Source organism: Drosophila elegans, unplaced genomic scaffold (assembly GCF_018152505.1).
Source record: "Drosophila elegans isolate 14027-0461.03 unplaced genomic scaffold, ASM1815250v1 contig_207, whole genome shotgun sequence".
Lineage (NCBI taxonomy): Eukaryota > Metazoa > Arthropoda > Insecta > Diptera > Drosophilidae > Drosophila > Drosophila elegans.
In genome coordinates, this window is record NW_024545577.1 from 46,911 (window position 1) to 65,711 (window position 18,801).

The following is an 18,801-nucleotide window of genomic DNA, read 5'->3' on the forward strand; positions in this document are numbered from 1 at the left end:
CCCTTGAAAGCCAACTTTTTAAGTAGCCTAGGCTCAACTTAAAACAAGTAATAAAATAACTTTTTTAATGAAAAGTAAGTATATTTTCAGTGTTTCTTAAAGAAAAAAGTTTAAATTTCATTTTTAATTGACAATTGTACAAGTAATTGTTAGATTTCTTATTTTAAAATAGGTTTTAAAAAAAATTGCTCATGTTACAAATGTCAATGGTCAAGTTCATTCAGCTATTAAAGGTTGCCAAAACCAAATATTAAAATTTTAAAAATGCTAAGAACTTTATGGATTATTTAAGAATGTGAAAAAATAAATACTTTGTTTTTAATAAAGTTTTTAAACTCTAAATACAGGAAAATAAGTTTGCACTTCAAGTAAACATTTGCACAGCAAATGACTGGTGTCAGACCCATAGTTAAAGTGCTCTCCTCCTCGATTCTCATCCGAATGAAGGAGGTCGGCGGCAAGCGCGCGCGCCATTTTCTAAACAAAAAAGTGTTTTCGAGTGAACAAAGATGTCTGATTCTGCAGTTGCAACGTCCGCGTCCCCAGTGGCTGCCCCACCAGCGCCAGTTGAGAAAAAGGTGGCTGCCAAAAAGGCAACTGGATCTGCTGCCACAAAGGCAAAGAAGCCGACTGCACCACCATCGCACCCGCCAACTCAGCAAATGGTGGACGCTTCAATCAAGAACTTGAAGGAACGTGGCGGCTCTTCGCTTCTGGCAATTAAGAAATATATCACTGCCACATACAAATGCGATGCCCAAAAACTGGCTCCATTCATCAAGAAGTACTTGAAATCGGCCGTGGTCAATGGAAAGCTGATCCAAACAAAGGGAAAGGGTGCGTCTGGTTCATTTAAACTGTCAGCCTCGGCCAAGAAGGATCCCAAGCCAAAAGTTGCGTCTGTTGATAAAAAGGTCAAAAGCAAGAAGGTAGCCGTTAAGAAGACCGGTGTCACCGCCAAGAAAGCTGCCGGAGCTGCTGACAAGAAGCCCAAAGCTAAGAAGGCTGTGGCCACCAAAAAGACCGCCGAGAAAAAGAAAACCGAGAAGGCAAAAGCCAAGGATGCCAAGAAAACTGGAACCGTGAAGGCAAAACCAGCAGCAACAAAGGCCAAAACTACCGCAGCGAAACCGAAGGTGGCCAAAGCACCCAAGGCCAAACCAGCGGCGTCAGCTAAGCCCAAAAAGGTGATAAAGAAAGCAGCTGCTCCTGCTACCGCTAAGAAGCCGAAAGCAAAGACTACGGCTGCTAAGAAGTAAACTGGAAAAGTACAGTATCTGTACCAGTCCGCGCTCAAAATCGCAATTTTAGATTTTCAAATCTGAAATTTGTTTAAACAAGCCCTTTTCAGGGCTACAACATTCGTTAACAAGAGAAAAAAACTTTCAATTCAAAAACATTCAAATTATAGTCATTAAGCTTATAAATCAATTAATTTATACAAATTTAATATTTTTTTAATTGACAAATTGTGCTGCTGGTAACATCTTTAAATTTAATTTAATATTGCTGACCAAAAGTTAGCAACGCAGTGCAATCTAGGTTGAGGCGATTTCTTCTTGGCATGCCCTTTTCCATGCATAAGAATAATATAATAATAATTATAAATTATATAGCGTAGCTTAGGTATATATCCCTAATTTTTAAAATATAAAAACAAAGACTAATTTTATCGTTACATATTTAGGACAAATGGTATATTGAAAATGTAGTTTCTTTTGGTAATATATTTTGTGGCCCTGAAAAGGGCCGTTTTGGTTCTTTCTCCGCATACGCAGCAAGAGATATTTACTTGGAGCTGGTGTACTTGGTGACAGCCTTGGTTCCCTCACTGACAGCGTGCTTGGCCAACTCTCCGGGCAGGAGCAGACGGACAGCAGTTTGGATTTCCCTACTGGTGATTGTTGAGCGCTTGTTGTAGTGAGCCAGACGAGAAGCCTCGGCAGCAATACGCTCGAAGATATCATTCACAAAGCTGTTCATGATGCTCATCGCCTTCGACGAAATGCCGGTGTCAGGGTGGACCTGTTTCAGGACCTTGTAAATGTAGATGGCATAGCTCTCCTTCCTCTTGCGCTTCTTCTTCTTGTCGGTCTTGGTGATGTTCTTCTGAGCCTTGCCAGCCTTCTTGGCTGCCTTTCCACTGGTTTTCGGCGGCATTATTTATATTCACTTATGATTTCACAAACACAATTCAGTGATCATAACGGAGCGAAAACGCGTTCATGTTTATACTTTTTTTCGAGCAATCTTTTCAGGCCTAAGGAAACTACCCCTAACTGAACGCACAAGCAGACGAAAAAGTATAAATATGTGGCTTCCATATGTTTACTAGCATTCGTTCTCTGTGTGTTAAGTGAACTAAGTGAAATAAATCAAAATGTCTGGTCGTGGAAAAGGTGGCAAAGTGAAGGGAAAGGCAAAGTCCCGCTCCAATCGTGCCGGTCTTCAGTTTCCAGTAGGCCGTATTCACCGTCTGCTCCGCAAGGGCAACTATGCCGAGCGTGTTGGTGCCGGCGCTCCAGTTTACCTGGCTGCCGTGATGGAATATCTGGCCGCTGAAGTACTCGAGTTGGCTGGCAATGCTGCTCGTGACAACAAGAAGACTAGGATAATCCCGCGTCATCTGCAGCTGGCCATTCGCAACGACGAGGAGTTGAACAAGCTACTCTCCGGCGTCACCATTGCCCAAGGTGGAGTTTTGCCCAACATCCAGGCTGTTCTGTTGCCCAAGAAGACCGAGAAGAAGGCTTAAACGTTCCAAAAGCAGAGCCAACTACATACTTGTACATAAAAACAAACCCAACCGTCCTTTTCAGGACGACCACGTTTTTACCAAAGAATTGTAAAGATTTTCAAATAGAGCTTAGAGTCAATTACATACTTTTACATAAAAGCAAACCCAACCGTCCTTTTCAGGACTACCACGTTTTTACCAAAGATTTGTAACGATTTTCAAATAGAGCGAGGACTAAGGCAAAAGTATTTTTAATAAAATGGGTATTTTGAAAGAACGTTCATATTTCGGTTAAAAAAAATTGTTTGCAGCGAACATAATAATTTACTGCGATATTACCGAGTTTCTTTTCACTTCAAAATTCTAAGATGCTTGGGACTAATACGAATTTATGACAGAACGTTATCTGACGGATTAGCAATCCGGTTAGCCTGCATCTGAAGCAGTACAGTCTGCACAAAATACATTTAGGAGCTAGCTTTATCTTGAACAAAGCGAGTGGTTGCTTTGCCGCACATTTCTCTACCTGAATCAGCAACTGCCGAACGGCCGCGAAGAATATTTACCTACTTTTGAATTCTCAGCTAACAAAAGCAGAAATTCTAAAATGTTTTGAAAATTTGTCTCCTCTCGAAAACTTAATGGTGGTCCTGAAAAGGACCGATTGTTGAATGAAGTACAAGCTGTACTGTTTTTTTAACCGCCGAAACCGTACAGGGTGCGGCCTTGTCTCTTCAGGGCGTACACAACATCCATGGCTGTGACAGTCTTCCTCTTGGCGTGTTCGGTGTAGGTGACGGCATCGCGGATTACGTTCTCCAGGAACACCTTCAGAACACCACGTGTTTCCTCGTAAATGAGTCCAGAAATGCGCTTCACACCGCCACGACGAGCCAAACGGCGGATAGCTGGCTTCGTGATACCCTGGATGTTATCACGCAGCACTTTGCGATGACGTTTGGCGCCACCTTTTCCCAAGCCTTTGCCTCCTTTACCGCGACCAGTCATTATTCACTCTTTTCTATATAAACACACTGCACGAAAGTCACTGACGAACTAATTTCAATTTTTCGGCGTGCCCCTATTTATACCAAAAACCCAAGAAACCCGAGCGAGTGCGAACGATATGTTCGCCTCGCTCTTGGCTCGCCAAATGAAATGGCGTCTGCTCCTCTCTCTTTCCAACCCTCCACTTTTGCTATATAAGTAGGTAGCGATCGCGCCGAACGTTTATTGTGTTTTTAGACGTGAAGTGAACAGTAGTGAACATCCAAATCAATAATGGCTCGTACCAAGCAAACCGCTCGCAAATCGACTGGTGGCAAAGCGCCACGCAAACAACTGGCTACTAAGGCCGCTCGCAAGAGCGCCCCAGCCACCGGAGGCGTGAAGAAGCCACATCGCTATCGCCCCGGCACTGTGGCCCTGCGTGAGATCCGTCGCTACCAGAAGAGTACCGAACTGCTGATCCGCAAACTGCCTTTCCAGCGTCTAGTGCGTGAAATCGCTCAGGATTTTAAGACTGACTTGAGATTCCAGAGCTCGGCGGTGATGGCTCTTCAGGAAGCCAGCGAAGCCTATCTGGTCGGCCTCTTTGAAGATACCAACTTGTGTGCCATTCATGCCAAGCGTGTGACGATCATGCCCAAGGACATCCAGTTGGCCCGTCGCATTCGCGGCGAGCGTGCTTAAGTTGAGACTGCATCAACTGGCCACCATTGCGCTACCATATTTTATACAAATCGGTCCTTTTCAGGACCACAAAATACATTCAATGAGATATTTATTTTTATTTTACAAGCTTTTTTATTTTTAATTCATAAATATGTATTATGTTCGTTTTTTATTTCAGTTAATGATTCGTTGTGAAGGTGTGGTAGTTTCAAATGGCGTTACGATTGTATGTGCAAAGCACGAACTATAATAAACATTCAAACGTCATTAAAAAATTAAAAACTTTTAAAATCACTCTAAAATTCTTTGTTTATTTAATGAGTCAATAAATATATTAAAACAGATCACATTTTTATTTCGGTCTGTACTTGGTGGGATTTTTACAAGGGGTACGGTTGTATGGGACAAACACGAACTATATTAAACATTCAAACGTCGTTAAAAAATTGAAAAACTGAAAAACACATTCGGAAAATAACTTTGCAACGTTTATAAATTATTTATTTATTAAACAAAGACAACAATTTGTTGAACGAAACCAAGTTTATATTTTTATTTCGGCTTGAATATAGTGTGATTTTTATAGGGAGCAAAGTTGTGTGGAACAGGCACAAACCACTCAAATGTTATAGAAAAATCAAAAAACTGTTTAAATCACTCTAAAAATAACTTAGCAACCTTTTTGAATCCTATATTTATTTAATAAAACATCAAATGTATTAAAAAAGATAGATTTTGTGTTTTTTATTTCGGTTGGTAATTGGTGGGATTATACAAGGGGCAAGGTTGTATGGGACAAGCACGAACTTTATTGCACTTTTAAACGTCATCAAAAAAATCGAAAAAATGTTAAACACTTGCTGAATATAGCTTCGCAACGTTAACGAATACGTAATTTAATAAATAAAATAAAAAAGAATAACAATATAATAAAATTTCAATTTTTTTTGACATAATCTTCAATGTGACTTTAACTTGATTCATATATGAGGCACAAATAAGCCTCTTTTGGACAAACTACAAATAAAAACATCTGCAAAATGTAATCGACTAAAGGAAACAAATAATTTGCTTAAGAAAATCACAAATAACTATGAAATTTAAAAATATTTATATTTTTTTCATTCCGAAAACTGTGGCTGCTTCTCCCTTGAAAGCCAACTTTTTAAGTAGCCTAGGCTCAACTTAAAACAAGTAATAAAATAACTTTTTTAATGAAAAGTAAATATATTTTCAGTGTTTCTTAAAGAAAAAAGTTTAAATTTCATTTTTAATTAACAATTGTACAAGTAATTGTTAGATTTCTTATTTTAAAATAGGTTTTAAAAAAAATTGCTCATGTTACAAATGTCAATGGTCAAGTTCATTCAGCTATTAAAGGTTGCCAAAACCAAATATTAAAATTTTAAAAATGCTAAGAACTTTATGGATTATTTAAGAATGTGAAAAAATAAATACTTTGTTTTTAATAAAGTTTTTAAACTCTAAATACAGGAAAATAAGTTTGCACTTCAAGTAAACATTTGCACAGCAAATGACTGGTGTCAGACCCATAGTTAAAGTGCTCTCCTCCTCGATTCTCATCCGAATGAAGGAGGTCGGCGGCAAGCGCGTGCGCCAATTTCTAAACAAAAAAGTGTTTTCGAGTGAACAAAGATGTCTGATTCTGTAGTTGCAACGTCCGCGTCCCCAGTGGCTGCCCCACCAGCGCCAGTTGAGAAAAAGGTGGCTGCCAAAAAGGCAACTGGATCTGCTGCCACAAAGGCAAAGAAGCCGACTGCACCACCATCGCACCCGCCAACTCAGCAAATGGTGGACGCTTCAATCAAGAACTTGAAGGAACGTGGCGGCTCTTCGCTTCTGGCAATTAAGAAATATATCACTGCCACATACAAATGCGATGCCCAAAAACTGGCTCCATTCATCAAGAAGTACTTGAAATCGGCCGTGGTCAATGGAAAGCTGATCCAAACAAAGGGAAAGGGTGCGTCTGGTTCATTTAAACTGTCAGCCTCGGCCAAGAAGGATCCCAAGCCAAAAGTTGCGTCTGTTGATAAAAAGGTCAAAAGCAAGAAGGTAGCCGTTAAGAAGACCGGTGTCACCGCCAAGAAAGCTGCTGGAGCTGCTGACAAGAAGCCCAAAGCTAAGAAGGCTGTGGCCACCAAAAAGACCGCCGAGAAAAAGAAAACCGAGAAGGCAAAAGCCAAGGATGCCAAGAAAACTGGAACCGTGAAGGCAAAACCAGCAGCAACAAAGGCCAAAACTACCGCAGCGAAACCGAAGGTGGCCAAAGCACCCAAGGCAAAACCAGCGGCGTCAGCTAAGCCCAAAAAGGTGATAAAGAAAGCAGCTGCTCCTGCTACCGCTAAGAAGCCGAAAGCAAAGACTACGGCTGCTAAGAAGTAAACTGGAAAAGTACAGTATCTGTACCAGTCCGCGCTCTAAATCGCAATTTTAGATTTTCAAATCTGAAATTTGTTTAAACAAGCCCTTTTCAGGGCTACAACATTCGTTAACAAGAGAAAAAAACGTTCAATTCAAAAACATTCAAATTATAGTCTATTAAGCTTATAAATCAATTAATTTATACAAATTTAATATTTTTTTAATTGACAAATTGTGCTGCTGGTAACATCTTTAAATTTAATTTAATATTGCTGACCAAAAGTTAGCAACGCAGTGCAATCTAGGTTGAGGCGATTTCTTTTTGGCATGCCCTTTTCCATAATAATAATTATAAATTATATAGCGTAGCTTAGGTATATATCCCTAATTTTTAAAATATAAAAACAAAGACTAATTTTATCGTTACATATTTAGGACAATTGGTATATTGAAAATGTAGTTTCTTTTGGTAATATATATTGTGGCCCTGAAAAGGGCCGTTTTGGTTCTTTCTCCGCATACGCAGCAAGAGATATTTACTTGGAGCTGGTGTACTTGGTGACAGCCTTGGTTCCCTCACTGACAGCGTGCTTGGCCAACTCTCCGGGCAGGAGCAGACGGACAGCAGTTTGGATTTCCCGACTGGTGATTGTTGAGCGCTTGTTGTAGTGAGCCAGACGAGAAGCCTCGGCAGCAATACGCTCGAAGATATCATTCACAAAGCTGTTCATGATGCTCATCGCCTTCGACGAAATGCCGGTGTCAGGGTGGACCTGTTTCAGGACCTTGTAAATGTAGATGGCATAGCTCTCCTTCCTCTTGCGCTTCTTCTTCTTGTCGTTCTTGGTGATGTTCTTCTGAGCCTTGCCAGCCTTCTTGGCTGCCTTTCCACTGGTTTTCGGCGGCATTATTTATATTCACTTATGATTTCACAAACACAATTCACTGATCATAACGGAGCGAAAACGCGTTCATGTTTATACTTTTTTTCGAGCAATCTTTTCAGGCCTAAGGAAACTACCCCTAACTGAACGCACAAGCAGACGAAAAAGTATAAATATGTGGCTTCCATATGTTTACTAGCATTCGTTCTCTGTGTGTTAAGTGAAATAAATCAAAATGTCTGGTCGTGGAAAAGGTGGCAAAGTGAAGGGAAAGGCAAAGTCCCGCTCCAATCGTGCCGGTCTTCAGTTTCCAGTAGGCCGTATTCACCGTCTGCTCCGCAAGGGCAACTATGCCGAGCGTGTTGGTGCCGGCGCTCCAGTTTACCTGGCTGCCGTGATGGAATATCTGGCCGCTGAAGTACTCGAGTTGGCTGGCAATGCTGCTCGTGACAACAAGAAGACTAGGATAATCCCGCGTCATCTGCAGCTGGCCATTCGCAACGACGAGGAGTTGAACAAGCTACTCTCCGGCGTCACCATTGCCCAAGGTGGAGTTTTGCCCAACATCCAGGCTGTTCTGTTGCCCAAGAAGACCGAGAAGAAGGCTTAAACGTTCCAAAAGCAGAGCCAACTACATACTTGTACATAAAAACAAACCCAACCGTCCTTTTCAGGACGACCACGTTTTTACCAAAGAATTGTAAAGATTTTCAAATAGAGCTTAGAGTCAATTACATACTTTTACATAAAAGCAAACCCAACCGTCCTTTTCAGGACTACCACGTTTTTACCAAAGATTTGTAACGATTTTCAAATAGAGCGAGGACTAAGGCAAAAGTATTTTTAATAAAATGGGTATTTTGAAAGAACGTTCATATTTCGGTTAAAAAAAATTGTTTGCAGCGAACATAATAATTTACTGCGATATTACCGAGTTTCTTTTCACTTCAAAATTCTAAGATGCTTGGGACTAATACGAATTTATGACAGAACGTTATCTGACGGATTAGCAATCCGGTTAGCCTGCATCTGAAGCAGTACAGTCTGCACAAAATACATTTAGGAGCTAGCTTTATCTTGAACAAAGCGAGTGGTTGCTTTGCCGCACATTTCTCTACCTGAATCAGCAACTGCCGAACGGCCGCGAAGAATATTTACCTACTTTTGAATTCTCAGCTAACAAAAGCAGAAATTCTAAAATGTTTTGAAAATTTGTCTCCTCTCGAAAACTTAATGGTGGTCCTGAAAAGGACCGATTGTTGAATGAAGTACAAGCTGTACTGTTTTTTTAACCGCCGAAACCGTACAGGGTGCGGCCTTGTCTCTTCAGGGCGTACACAACATCCATGGCTGTGACAGTCTTCCTCTTGGCGTGTTCGGTGTAGGTGACGGCATCGCGGATTACGTTCTCCAGGAACACCTTCAGAACACCACGTGTTTCCTCGTAAATGAGTCCAGAAATGCGCTTCACACCGCCACGACGAGCCAAACGGCGGATAGCTGGCTTCGTGATACCCTGGATGTTATCACGCAGCACTTTGCGATGACGTTTGGCGCCACCTTTTCCCAAGCCTTTGCCTCCTTTACCGCGACCAGTCATTATTCACTCTTTTCTATATAAACACACTGCACGAAAGTCACTGACGAACTAATTTCAATTTTTCGGCGTGCCCCTATTTATACCAAAAACCCAAGAAACCCGAGCGAGTGCGAACGATATGTTCGCCTCGCTCTTGGCTCGCCAAATGAAATGGCGTCTGCTCCTCTCTCTTTCCAACCCTCCACTTTTGCTATATAAGTAGGTAGCGATCGCGCCGAACGTTTATTGTGTTTTTAGACGTGAAGTGAACAGTAGTGAACATCCAAATCAATAATGGCTCGTACCAAGCAAACCGCTCGCAAATCGACTGGTGGCAAGGCGCCACGCAAACAACTGGCTACTAAGGCCGCTCGCAAGAGCGCCCCAGCCACCGGAGGCGTGAAGAAGCCACATCGCTATCGCCCCGGCACTGTGGCCCTGCGTGAGATCCGTCGCTACCAGAAGAGTACCGAACTGCTGATCCGCAAACTGCCTTTCCAGCGTCTAGTGCGTGAAATCGCTCAGGATTTTAAGACTGACTTGAGATTCCAGAGCTCGGCGGTGATGGCTCTTCAGGAAGCCAGCGAAGCCTATCTGGTCGGCCTCTTTGAAGATACCAACTTGTGTGCCATTCATGCCAAGCGTGTGACGATCATGCCCAAGGACATCCAGTTGGCCCGTCGCATTCGCGGCGAGCGTGCTTAAGTTGAGACTGCATCAACTGGCCACCATTGCGCTACCATATTTTATACAAATCGGTCCTTTTCAGGACCACAAAATACATTCAATGAGATATTTATTTTTATTTTACAAGCTTTTTTTATTTTTAATTCATAAATATGTATTATGTTCGTTTTTTATTTCAGTTAATGATTCGTTGTGAAGGTGTGGTAGTTTCAAATGGCGTTACGATTGTATGTGCAAAGCACGAACTATAATAAACATTCAAACGTCATTAAAAAATTAAAAACTTTTAAAATCACTCTAAAATTCTTTGTTTATTTAATGAGTCAATAAATATATTAAAACAGATCACATTTTTATTTCGGTCTGTACTTGGTGGGATTTTTACAAGGGGTACGGTTGTATGGGACAAACACGAACTATATTAAACATTCAAACGTCGTTAAAAAATTGAAAAACTGAAAAACACATTCGGAAAATAACTTTGCAACGTTTATAAATTATTTATTTATTAAACAAAGACAACAATTTGTTGAACGAAACCAAGTTTATATTTTTATTTCGGCTTGAATATAGTGTGATTTTTATAGGGAGCAAAGTTGTGTGGAACAGGCACAAACCACTCAAATGTTATAGAAAAATCAAAAAACTGTTTAAATCACTCTAAAAATAACTTAGCAACGATTTTGAATCCTATATTTATTTAATAAAACATCAAATGTATTAAAAAAGATAGATTTTGTGTTTTTTATTTCGTTTGGTAATTGGTGGGATTATACAAGGGGCAAGGTTATATGGGACAAGCACGAACTTTATTGCACTTTTAAACGTCATCAAAAAAATCGAAAAAATGTTAAACACTTGCTGAATATAGCTTCGCAACGTTAACGAATACGTAATTTAATAAATAAAATAAAAAAGAATAACAATATAATAAAATTTAAATTTTTTTTTGACATAATCTTCAATGTGACTTTAACTTGATTCATATATGAGGCACAAATAAGCCTCTTTTGGACAAACTACAAATAAAAACATCTGAAAAATGTAATCGACTAAAGCAAACAAATAATTTGCTTAAGAAAATCACAAATAACTATGCAATTTAAAAATATTTATATTTTTTTCATTCCGAAAACTATGGCTGCTTCTCCCTTGAAAGCCAACTTTTTAAGTAGCCTAGGCTCAACTTAAAACAAGTAATAAAATAACTTTTTTAATGAAAAGTAAGTATATTTTCAGTGTTTCTTAAAGAAAAAAGTTTAAATTTCATTTTTAATTGACAATTGTACAAGTAATTGTTAGATTTCTTATTTTAAAATAGGTTTTAAAAAAATTGCTCATGTTACAAATGTCAATGGTCAAGTTCATTCAGCTATTAAAGGTTGCCAAAACCAAATATTAAAATTTTAAAAATGCTAAGAACTTTATGGATTATTTAAGAATGTGAAAAAATAAATACTTTGTTTTTAATAAAGTTTTTAAACTCTAAATACAGGAAAATAAGTTTGCACTTCAAGTAAACATTTGCACAGCAAATGACTGGTGTCAGACCCATAGTTAAAGTGCTCTCCTCCTCGATTCTCATCCGAATGAAGGAGGTCGGCGGCAAGCGCGCGCCATTTTCTAAACAAAAAAGTGTTTTCGAGTGAACAAAGATGTCTGATTCTGCAGTTGCAACGTCCGCGTCCCCAGTGGCTGCCCCACCAGCGCCAGTTGAGAAAAAGGTGGCTGCCAAAAAGGCAACTGGATCTGCTGCCACAAAGGCAAAGAAGCCGACTGCACCACCATCGCACCCGCCAACTCAGCAAATGGTGGACGCTTCAATCAAGAACTTGAAGGAACGTGGCGGCTCTTCGCTTCTGGCAATTAAGAAATATATCACTGCCACATACAAATGCGATGCCCAAAAACTGGCTCCATTCATCAAGAAGTACTTGAAATCGGCCGTGGTCAATGGAAAGCTGATCCAAACAAAGGGAAAGGGTGCGTCTGGTTCATTTAAACTGTCAGCCTCGGCCAAGAAGGATCCCAAGCCAAAAGTTGCGTCTGTTGATAAAAAGGTCAAAAGCAAGAAGGTAGCCGTTAAGAAGACCGGTGTCACCGCCAAGAAAGCTGCCGGAGCTGCTGACAAGAAGCCCAAAGCTAAGAAGGCTGTGGCTACCAAAAAGACCGCCGAGAAAAAGAAAACCGAGAAGGCAAAAGCCAAGGATGCCAAGAAAACTGGAACCGTGAAGGCAAAACCAGCAGCAACAAAGGCCAAAACTACCGCAGCGAAACCGAAGGTGGCCAAAGCACCCAAGGTCAAACCAGCGGCGTCAGCTAAGCCCAAAAAGGTGATAAAGAAAGCAGCTGCTCCTGCTACCGCTAAGAAGCCGAAAGCAAAGACTACGGCTGCTAAGAAGTAAACTGGAAAAGTACAGTATCTGTACCAGTCCGCGCTCAAAATCGCAATTTTAGATTTTCAAATCTGAAATTTATTTAAACAAGCCCTTTTCAGGGCTACAACATTCGTTAACAAGAGAAAAAAACTTTCAATTCAAAAACATTCAAATTATAGTCATTAAGCTTATAAATCAATTAATTTATACAAATTTAATATTTTTTTAATTGACAAATTGTGCTGCTGGTAACATCTTTAAATTTAATTTAATATTGCTGACCAAAAGTTAGCAACGCAGTGCAATCTAGGTTGAGGCGATTTCTTCTTGGCATGCCCTTTTCCATGCATAAGAATAATATAATAATAATTATAAATTATATAGCGTAGCTTAGGTATATATCCCTAATTTTTAAAATATAAAAACAAAGACTAATTTTATCGTTACATATTTAGGACAAATGGTATATTGAAAATGTAGTTTCTTTTGGTAATATATTTTGTGGCCCTGAAAAGGGCCGTTTTGGTTCTTTCTCCGCATACGCAGCAAGAGATATTTACTTGGAGCTGGTGTACTTGGTGACAGCCTTGGTTCCCTCACTGACAGCGTGCTTGGCCAACTCTCCGGGCAGGAGCAGACGGACAGCAGTTTGGATTTCCCTACTGGTGATTGTTGAGCGCTTGTTGTAGTGAGCCAGACGAGAAGCCTCGGCAGCAATACGCTCGAAGATATCATTCACAAAGCTGTTCATGATGCTCATCGCCTTCGACGAAATGCCGGTGTCAGGGTGGACCTGTTTCAGGACCTTGTAAATGTAGATGGCATAGCTCTCCTTCCTCTTGCGCTTCTTCTTCTTGTCGTTCTTGGTGATGTTCTTCTGAGCCTTGCCAGCCTTCTTGGCTGCCTTTCCACTGGTTTTCGGCGGCATTATTTATATTCACTTATGATTTCACAAACACAATTCACTGATCATAACGGAGCGAAAACGCGTTCATGTTTATACTTTTTTTCGAGCAATCTTTTCAGGCCTAAGGAAACTACCCCTAACTGAACGCACAAGCAGACGAAAAAGTATAAATATGTGGCTTCCATATGTTTACTAGCATTCGTTCTCTGTGTGTTAAGTGAACTAAGTGAAATAAATCAAAATGTCTGGTCGTGGACATGTTTCCTAGAATTCATAAATTCTCAGAATCCGAAATCTCAGATAGTGACTGATCAATTCGCGGAATTTCATAATTCTAAGAATCTTAAATACAGATAGTGACTGTCCAGTGAAAAAATCCAATCAGATAGTGACTGAAGAAAAAATAAAAATAAATATAATACTAGATAGTGATGAACACAAATACTAATGAAGCAGAAGTGAAGTCAGCTCATCAGCAAAAAATCAAATTAGCAAAGCAAAAAGCCCGAAATGTGCCTTATAGTCTAAAAACCAAACCCACTACAACCAATTGTGCCTTAAACAAAACTGTAGAAATACCAACAAATCCAAATATGGATGAGGCTACTACCTCAACATCCGCATCAACCAGCGGTAATCCAACGATGGAGTATGATGAAACTACACTGAAACGTCAACGCGATGCCGACTGCTCCACAGAAGACAGCGATGACGACTACACCGAAGATTCATCCGAGTCTGAGGAGGCAGAAGAAGAAGAGGATGGGGAAACCGATGCCCCCATCACCCAAAATCAACTCGCCAGCATAATGGAGGAACTAACCCTCCTCCGCGAAGAAAATCAACGCCTGAAGGACGAAGCCACAGCCATCAAAAGAAACTTCGACGACAACATCAACAACAACAACAACAAGAACTTCCCAGACCTTGAGAAACCCTGCACAAAACCAGCAAAGAAGAAAACAACGATGTCATCGACAACTCCACAAGCTAAAGAACCAAACAAGCAAGTAAAAAATATACCTGATATTGTAGTCTTTAATCAAAACCCAAAACTATTACAAATCGCCTTAAAAAATGTTATTAAACCTACAGAATTTATATTAAACATTATAAATAAGAATAGAATTAATGTAAAGTTATTCTCTCTAGACCATTTTGAAAATGTAAAAAAACTCATGACTGAACGCAAAATGCGTTATTTCTCTTATACACCCAAACAACTCAAACCCCACACTATCATATTAAAAAAACTCCCCCCAAGCGTTTACGAAGGAGCAGAAATAAAGAAAGCCATAGCTGAAGCAGTACCTGAACTCGTAATATTATCCATCCAACAGTACAAAGAAGTCCTTTGGAAAATAACTATCCAAAAGTCAAACCAAATCAACTCTATTTTTAAAATAAAGAGCCTACTGAACTGTAAAATAACATTCGAAGGCTATAAACCTCACCCCAACGAAATAAAACAATGTCGAAACTGTCAACGTTTCCTACACGTTGCATCTAACTGTAACATGCCCTATAGATGTGTAAAATGTGTTGAAACACATGCACCAGGACAATGCAAGGTTAAGAAAAATGAAAATGATAATGCCAACGAATTAACAAAAACACAATGCATTAATTGTAATGGAGAGCATACAGCAAACGCCAAAATATGCCCTAAAAGGGTTGAATTACTAGAAATATTGAAACATAAAAGAATTGAGGCAAAAAACAAAGCTACCAAAATAATAAACAAAATCTTACCCCAGAATAAAACCACCCAAAACAGAAGCTTCTCTTCACTTTTCAACCCACCTTCCATATCCTCTCCTAAACAGAACATAAAAACTTCAAACCCTATTCTACAGCAGCACATGAGCAACGCTCTAAAACCAGACCAAAAGCATACTTTAACCTTTGAAGGAATAAACAACGACTCCATTAATCTACTAGGAAAAAGCATTATTCAATGCATAGAAATAATGCAAAAAACCATCCTAAAATATCCAAATAAAGAAGACCAAAACGCAAAGAAAGCTATCCTACTAGACTTTATTCTACAAATATCCCAATAATTACTCTTAAAGTTATATTCTTAAATGTTAATGGCATCAGACTTATCCGAAAAAGGCATGAACTTAATAACTTTCTAAACACTCACCGTCCAGATATCCTACTAATTGCCGAACATCACCTCCACCAGAATAACCCAGCCCTATTAAAAAATTACAAGCTAATAAGACAAAACACAGGAACAAAACGTCCTAATATGTCTACACAAAAACCAGGAACCTCAGTTGGAATATGTTTAAAAAACGAGTTAAAATATAAACAGATACTATTGGAACCATTAATTTCTATCGAAGCGGTAGCTATACAAATATCATATAAAGATAGACTTAATAGGGAAAAAAATATAATTTTCGCTTCTCTATACAACCGTCCACAAGATAAACTCCACACACAAGATCTAGATGACCTTATAAAAGCTTTAACTCAAACCACAAACTGCTCCGACATTGTCATCGGGTGTGATCTCAATGCCAAGCATCCGTCTTGGAATAAACCCGACTATAATCCAAGTCACAGAAATCAATCTGGAACAACACTAGATAGCTGGATTAACAGAAACCTAAATCTAATCATCCACGCACCTCTCGAACCAACCCGACCAAACCTAGAACAACGATTAGATTCATCCATAGACCTTTTTATAACCTCTTCCACTCTCCCCATAGACTATCAACACCAAAACACTGGCTGCAAAGTAATTAAAGACTTTCCTTCAGACCACTTTTCAATCCAAATTAAAATAAACTTGGGACAAACTCGTCTCATAATAAACGACAACAAATCAATTCATAATTTCAACAAAATCAATACACTACTCTGGAACAGATCTATAATAAAAAACATAAGAAACATACCTAACGATACAAACATATATCAACCCGAAATAGACGCCCATATTCAATGCCTAACTGAGGCCATAAACAAAGCAATAGATAATCCACTAGTCATCCCAAAAATAGTCATAAAACCAAACAAACCTAACTACTCTTCAATAAATTTAAACAAGCAATGCTTAAAACTTATAAAAGAAAAGCGCATCTTGAGACGCACATTATTCAAAAAATCAATTAACTTCACCAGAGAACAAATTATTATTATAAAAGAAGCAATCAAAGAAATAGATATACAAATAAAAAACCACATAGAACTAACCGAAATTAAAATCATCGGCAATAGACTTAAAAACATCCATCCTAGCAAAATTAGCTACAAATCTATACAAAACATAAATCCACATAATCCAAGAAAAGAACAATTTCACCACCATATCATACTTAATGAACACGAAAAAACCAACATAGACATGGAAATAGACAGAAACAGCTTTCCAATACTCACTACCAGCTTTGCTAAAGTCAATGCCCTCGCTTGGTCATTCGAACAAATTCACAAGCAAAACCAAAATATATCCTCACACAGTCCATCCCTTAGACTACATCAATTCCAAATAGAATCAACAATAGAACAATTTATATCTGGACCCCATAATAATTTAACGGCCTTCAACAACCAAAACACCGCAGATGGTGAATGGGAAGGCTCAGATGAACTTGGATTCACTAATGCAGATGAACTTCTCAACATCCTCAAATTCAAAAATAACAAAAAAGGTCTTGGTCATGATAACACCAGCAACTTTACCCTAAAATGTTTCAACAAACCATTACTCAAACACCTCAGTATTATCTTCAACCACTGCCTTAATTGCTCATACTTTCCGCAACATTGGAAACACTGTAAAATCATCCCAATATTAAAACCAAATACAAACCCTAATCACTTGCGCAGCTATAGACCCATTGCTATTCTTTCCGCAATCAGCATGCTTTTTGAAAAAGTTATTTTAAAACAAATCAATAGACAACTAAAATCAAAACACATCCTACAAACAGAACAATACGGATTCCGGGAAGGATTGTCTATTAACCATGCACTAATGTCTGCCAACAATTTTATATTTGACAACATACTACGTAGACGTGCCACTATAGCCTGCGCCCTTGATTTTGAAAAAGCTTTTGATACAGTATGGACACAGGGCCTAATATACAAAATGAAAAACATCTATAGATTTGATCCCAACACCTCTAGAATAATACACAGTTACCTCACAAACAGAACTTTTAGTGTTTACAACCCAAATCACACCGAAAACTCTATGACCAGGACTATAGCGGCCGGAGTACCCCAAGGCTCTATTCTAGCTCCCATATTGTATAATATTTACTTGGCAGACATGCCAAAATATGAGCCCTCAGATCTGAACTCATCAACTCAGATACGAAAACTCATTTATGCTGACGATATTTTACTTCTAGGTTCCGGTGGATCCGTACACAGAACTGAATCTGAAATGAATAAGTTTTTAGACACACTTTGTAGATATTTTACAAAGTGGCACCTTAAATTAAATAGTAACAAATGCGTGAGCAGCATTTATAAAGGGCCAAGAACATGTAACCTCTATAAGAGTGCCAAAAAATTTAACCCTAAACTATATATTTATTATAACACCCCTATACAAAATAAAAAACAATTAAAGTACCTAGGGGTTATATATGATGAAAAACTTAACTTCAAAGAGCACATCGACTACGCCATACAAAAAGCAACGATAAGACTAAAAGAAATACAAAATATTTTTAAACCAATATATAATGATAAAATAATCAAATTACGAACATTAACATATAAAAAACTTATTCAACCCATTTTACTATACGGATTTTTAGCCTGGATGAGTCTGAGCTCCACCCAAATGGAAAAAATAAGAGTCTTTGAAAGACAGATACTACGTAAATCAATAGGCTATCAAAGAGACCCTAATAACATTAAACTCATATCCAATAAAAAATTATACTATGAAGCCAAAACAATAAGAATAGATGAAATGGCAATTAAAATACTGGAAAAATTCATCACTCTTAACAACATAGAACAACGAGAAATACCATATGGGCATTCCCCAGAACTAATCTCAGTTAACTTCATCCGACATCTAGAAACGGCAGGAATTCTATACAACCATAACAAAGACATAATATTATACAATAGAAAGTTTCAGTCACTCAACCCAGACGACGGTTTAGTCTATACCTAGTATACCTAACTAAAGCCACTGTAATATATAATAAATATATAATAAATAATATGTATCCTATATATTAAACTACCCTCCCCTGTAAATATAACCCATAATATTAATGTAAATAGCCCCCTTAGTTTTAAGATAGAAACAACACAAAACAATATGATCTCAGGTTTTTATTCTAAGAATCTTTTTCCTGAAAATACAAAACTTACAAACTTGAAAAACAAAACATAAATTAGTACAAATGTACAAACATACTTATAAGAAAAACTAATGCCCCGAAAAGCGGAAAGCGCAGGGCTCAAACAAATGTAATGTAAAAGAAACAGTAAACATGAATTTTGTCAACCATGTCTTACTTTCTAGGATAGATTTAATGTATATATCTTAACCACCTAACTTGACAATAAACTATATA

The 18,801-nt window shown here is 38.6% G+C and overlaps 10 protein-coding genes across 10 annotated transcripts; 5 read left to right on the forward strand and 5 right to left on the reverse strand.

Moving 5' to 3' along the window:
* The first annotated feature begins 490 nt into the window (after window positions 1-490).
* Window positions 491-1,348, forward strand: LOC121467010 (histone H1-like). The gene has a single exon (XM_041707813.1). The coding sequence runs from the start codon at window positions 510-512 to the stop codon at window positions 1,257-1,259; it is 750 nt and encodes a 249-aa protein (XP_041563747.1). The 5' UTR covers window positions 491-509; the 3' UTR covers window positions 1,260-1,348.
* A 392-nt stretch (window positions 1,349-1,740) lies between these two features.
* LOC121467015 (histone H2B) lies at window positions 1,741-2,162 on the reverse strand. Its single transcript, XM_041707818.1, has one exon. The coding sequence runs from the start codon at window positions 2,158-2,160 to the stop codon at window positions 1,789-1,791; it is 372 nt and encodes a 123-aa protein (XP_041563752.1). The 5' UTR covers window positions 2,161-2,162; the 3' UTR covers window positions 1,741-1,788.
* Window positions 2,163-2,358: 196 nt separating this feature from the next.
* On the forward strand, window positions 2,359-2,818 carry LOC121467013 (histone H2A). The gene has a single exon (XM_041707816.1). The coding sequence runs from the start codon at window positions 2,381-2,383 to the stop codon at window positions 2,753-2,755; it is 375 nt and encodes a 124-aa protein (XP_041563750.1). The 5' UTR covers window positions 2,359-2,380; the 3' UTR covers window positions 2,756-2,818.
* Window positions 2,819-3,385: 567 nt separating this feature from the next.
* On the reverse strand, window positions 3,386-3,801 carry LOC121467019 (histone H4). Its single transcript, XM_041707822.1, has one exon. The coding sequence runs from the start codon at window positions 3,743-3,745 to the stop codon at window positions 3,434-3,436; it is 312 nt and encodes a 103-aa protein (XP_041563756.1). The 5' UTR covers window positions 3,746-3,801; the 3' UTR covers window positions 3,386-3,433.
* Window positions 3,802-6,048: 2,247 nt separating this feature from the next.
* On the forward strand, window positions 6,049-6,908 carry LOC121467012 (histone H1-like). Its single transcript, XM_041707815.1, has one exon. It carries the CDS (start codon window positions 6,068-6,070, stop codon window positions 6,815-6,817), a length of 750 nt encoding a protein of 249 aa, XP_041563749.1. The 5' UTR covers window positions 6,049-6,067; the 3' UTR covers window positions 6,818-6,908.
* A 376-nt stretch (window positions 6,909-7,284) lies between these two features.
* Window positions 7,285-7,704, reverse strand: LOC121467017 (histone H2B). The gene has a single exon (XM_041707820.1). The coding sequence runs from the start codon at window positions 7,702-7,704 to the stop codon at window positions 7,333-7,335; it is 372 nt and encodes a 123-aa protein (XP_041563754.1). The 3' UTR covers window positions 7,285-7,332.
* Window positions 7,705-7,900: 196 nt separating this feature from the next.
* Window positions 7,901-8,353, forward strand: LOC121467014 (histone H2A). Its single transcript, XM_041707817.1, has one exon. It carries the CDS (start codon window positions 7,916-7,918, stop codon window positions 8,288-8,290), a length of 375 nt encoding a protein of 124 aa, XP_041563751.1. The 5' UTR covers window positions 7,901-7,915; the 3' UTR covers window positions 8,291-8,353.
* Window positions 8,354-8,920: 567 nt separating this feature from the next.
* Window positions 8,921-9,336, reverse strand: LOC121467018 (histone H4). Its single transcript, XM_041707821.1, has one exon. The coding sequence runs from the start codon at window positions 9,278-9,280 to the stop codon at window positions 8,969-8,971; it is 312 nt and encodes a 103-aa protein (XP_041563755.1). The 5' UTR covers window positions 9,281-9,336; the 3' UTR covers window positions 8,921-8,968.
* Window positions 9,337-11,582: 2,246 nt separating this feature from the next.
* On the forward strand, window positions 11,583-12,442 carry LOC121467011 (histone H1-like). The gene has a single exon (XM_041707814.1). The coding sequence runs from the start codon at window positions 11,602-11,604 to the stop codon at window positions 12,349-12,351; it is 750 nt and encodes a 249-aa protein (XP_041563748.1). The 5' UTR covers window positions 11,583-11,601; the 3' UTR covers window positions 12,352-12,442.
* Window positions 12,443-12,832: 390 nt separating this feature from the next.
* LOC121467016 (histone H2B) lies at window positions 12,833-13,252 on the reverse strand. Its single transcript, XM_041707819.1, has one exon. The coding sequence runs from the start codon at window positions 13,250-13,252 to the stop codon at window positions 12,881-12,883; it is 372 nt and encodes a 123-aa protein (XP_041563753.1). The 3' UTR covers window positions 12,833-12,880.
* Between the last annotated feature and the right edge of the window lie 5,549 nt (window positions 13,253-18,801).

Coding starts and splice junctions, on each gene's coding strand:
- LOC121467010 (XM_041707813.1), top strand. CDS start 510: ATGTCTGATTCTGCAGTTGCAACGTCCGCGTCCCCAGTGGCTGCCCCA.
- LOC121467015 (XM_041707818.1), bottom strand. CDS start 2,160: ATGCCGCCGAAAACCAGTGGAAAGGCAGCCAAGAAGGCTGGCAAGGCT.
- LOC121467013 (XM_041707816.1), top strand. CDS start 2,381: ATGTCTGGTCGTGGAAAAGGTGGCAAAGTGAAGGGAAAGGCAAAGTCC.
- LOC121467019 (XM_041707822.1), bottom strand. CDS start 3,745: ATGACTGGTCGCGGTAAAGGAGGCAAAGGCTTGGGAAAAGGTGGCGCC.
- LOC121467012 (XM_041707815.1), top strand. CDS start 6,068: ATGTCTGATTCTGTAGTTGCAACGTCCGCGTCCCCAGTGGCTGCCCCA.
- LOC121467017 (XM_041707820.1), bottom strand. CDS start 7,704: ATGCCGCCGAAAACCAGTGGAAAGGCAGCCAAGAAGGCTGGCAAGGCT.
- LOC121467014 (XM_041707817.1), top strand. CDS start 7,916: ATGTCTGGTCGTGGAAAAGGTGGCAAAGTGAAGGGAAAGGCAAAGTCC.
- LOC121467018 (XM_041707821.1), bottom strand. CDS start 9,280: ATGACTGGTCGCGGTAAAGGAGGCAAAGGCTTGGGAAAAGGTGGCGCC.
- LOC121467011 (XM_041707814.1), top strand. CDS start 11,602: ATGTCTGATTCTGCAGTTGCAACGTCCGCGTCCCCAGTGGCTGCCCCA.
- LOC121467016 (XM_041707819.1), bottom strand. CDS start 13,252: ATGCCGCCGAAAACCAGTGGAAAGGCAGCCAAGAAGGCTGGCAAGGCT.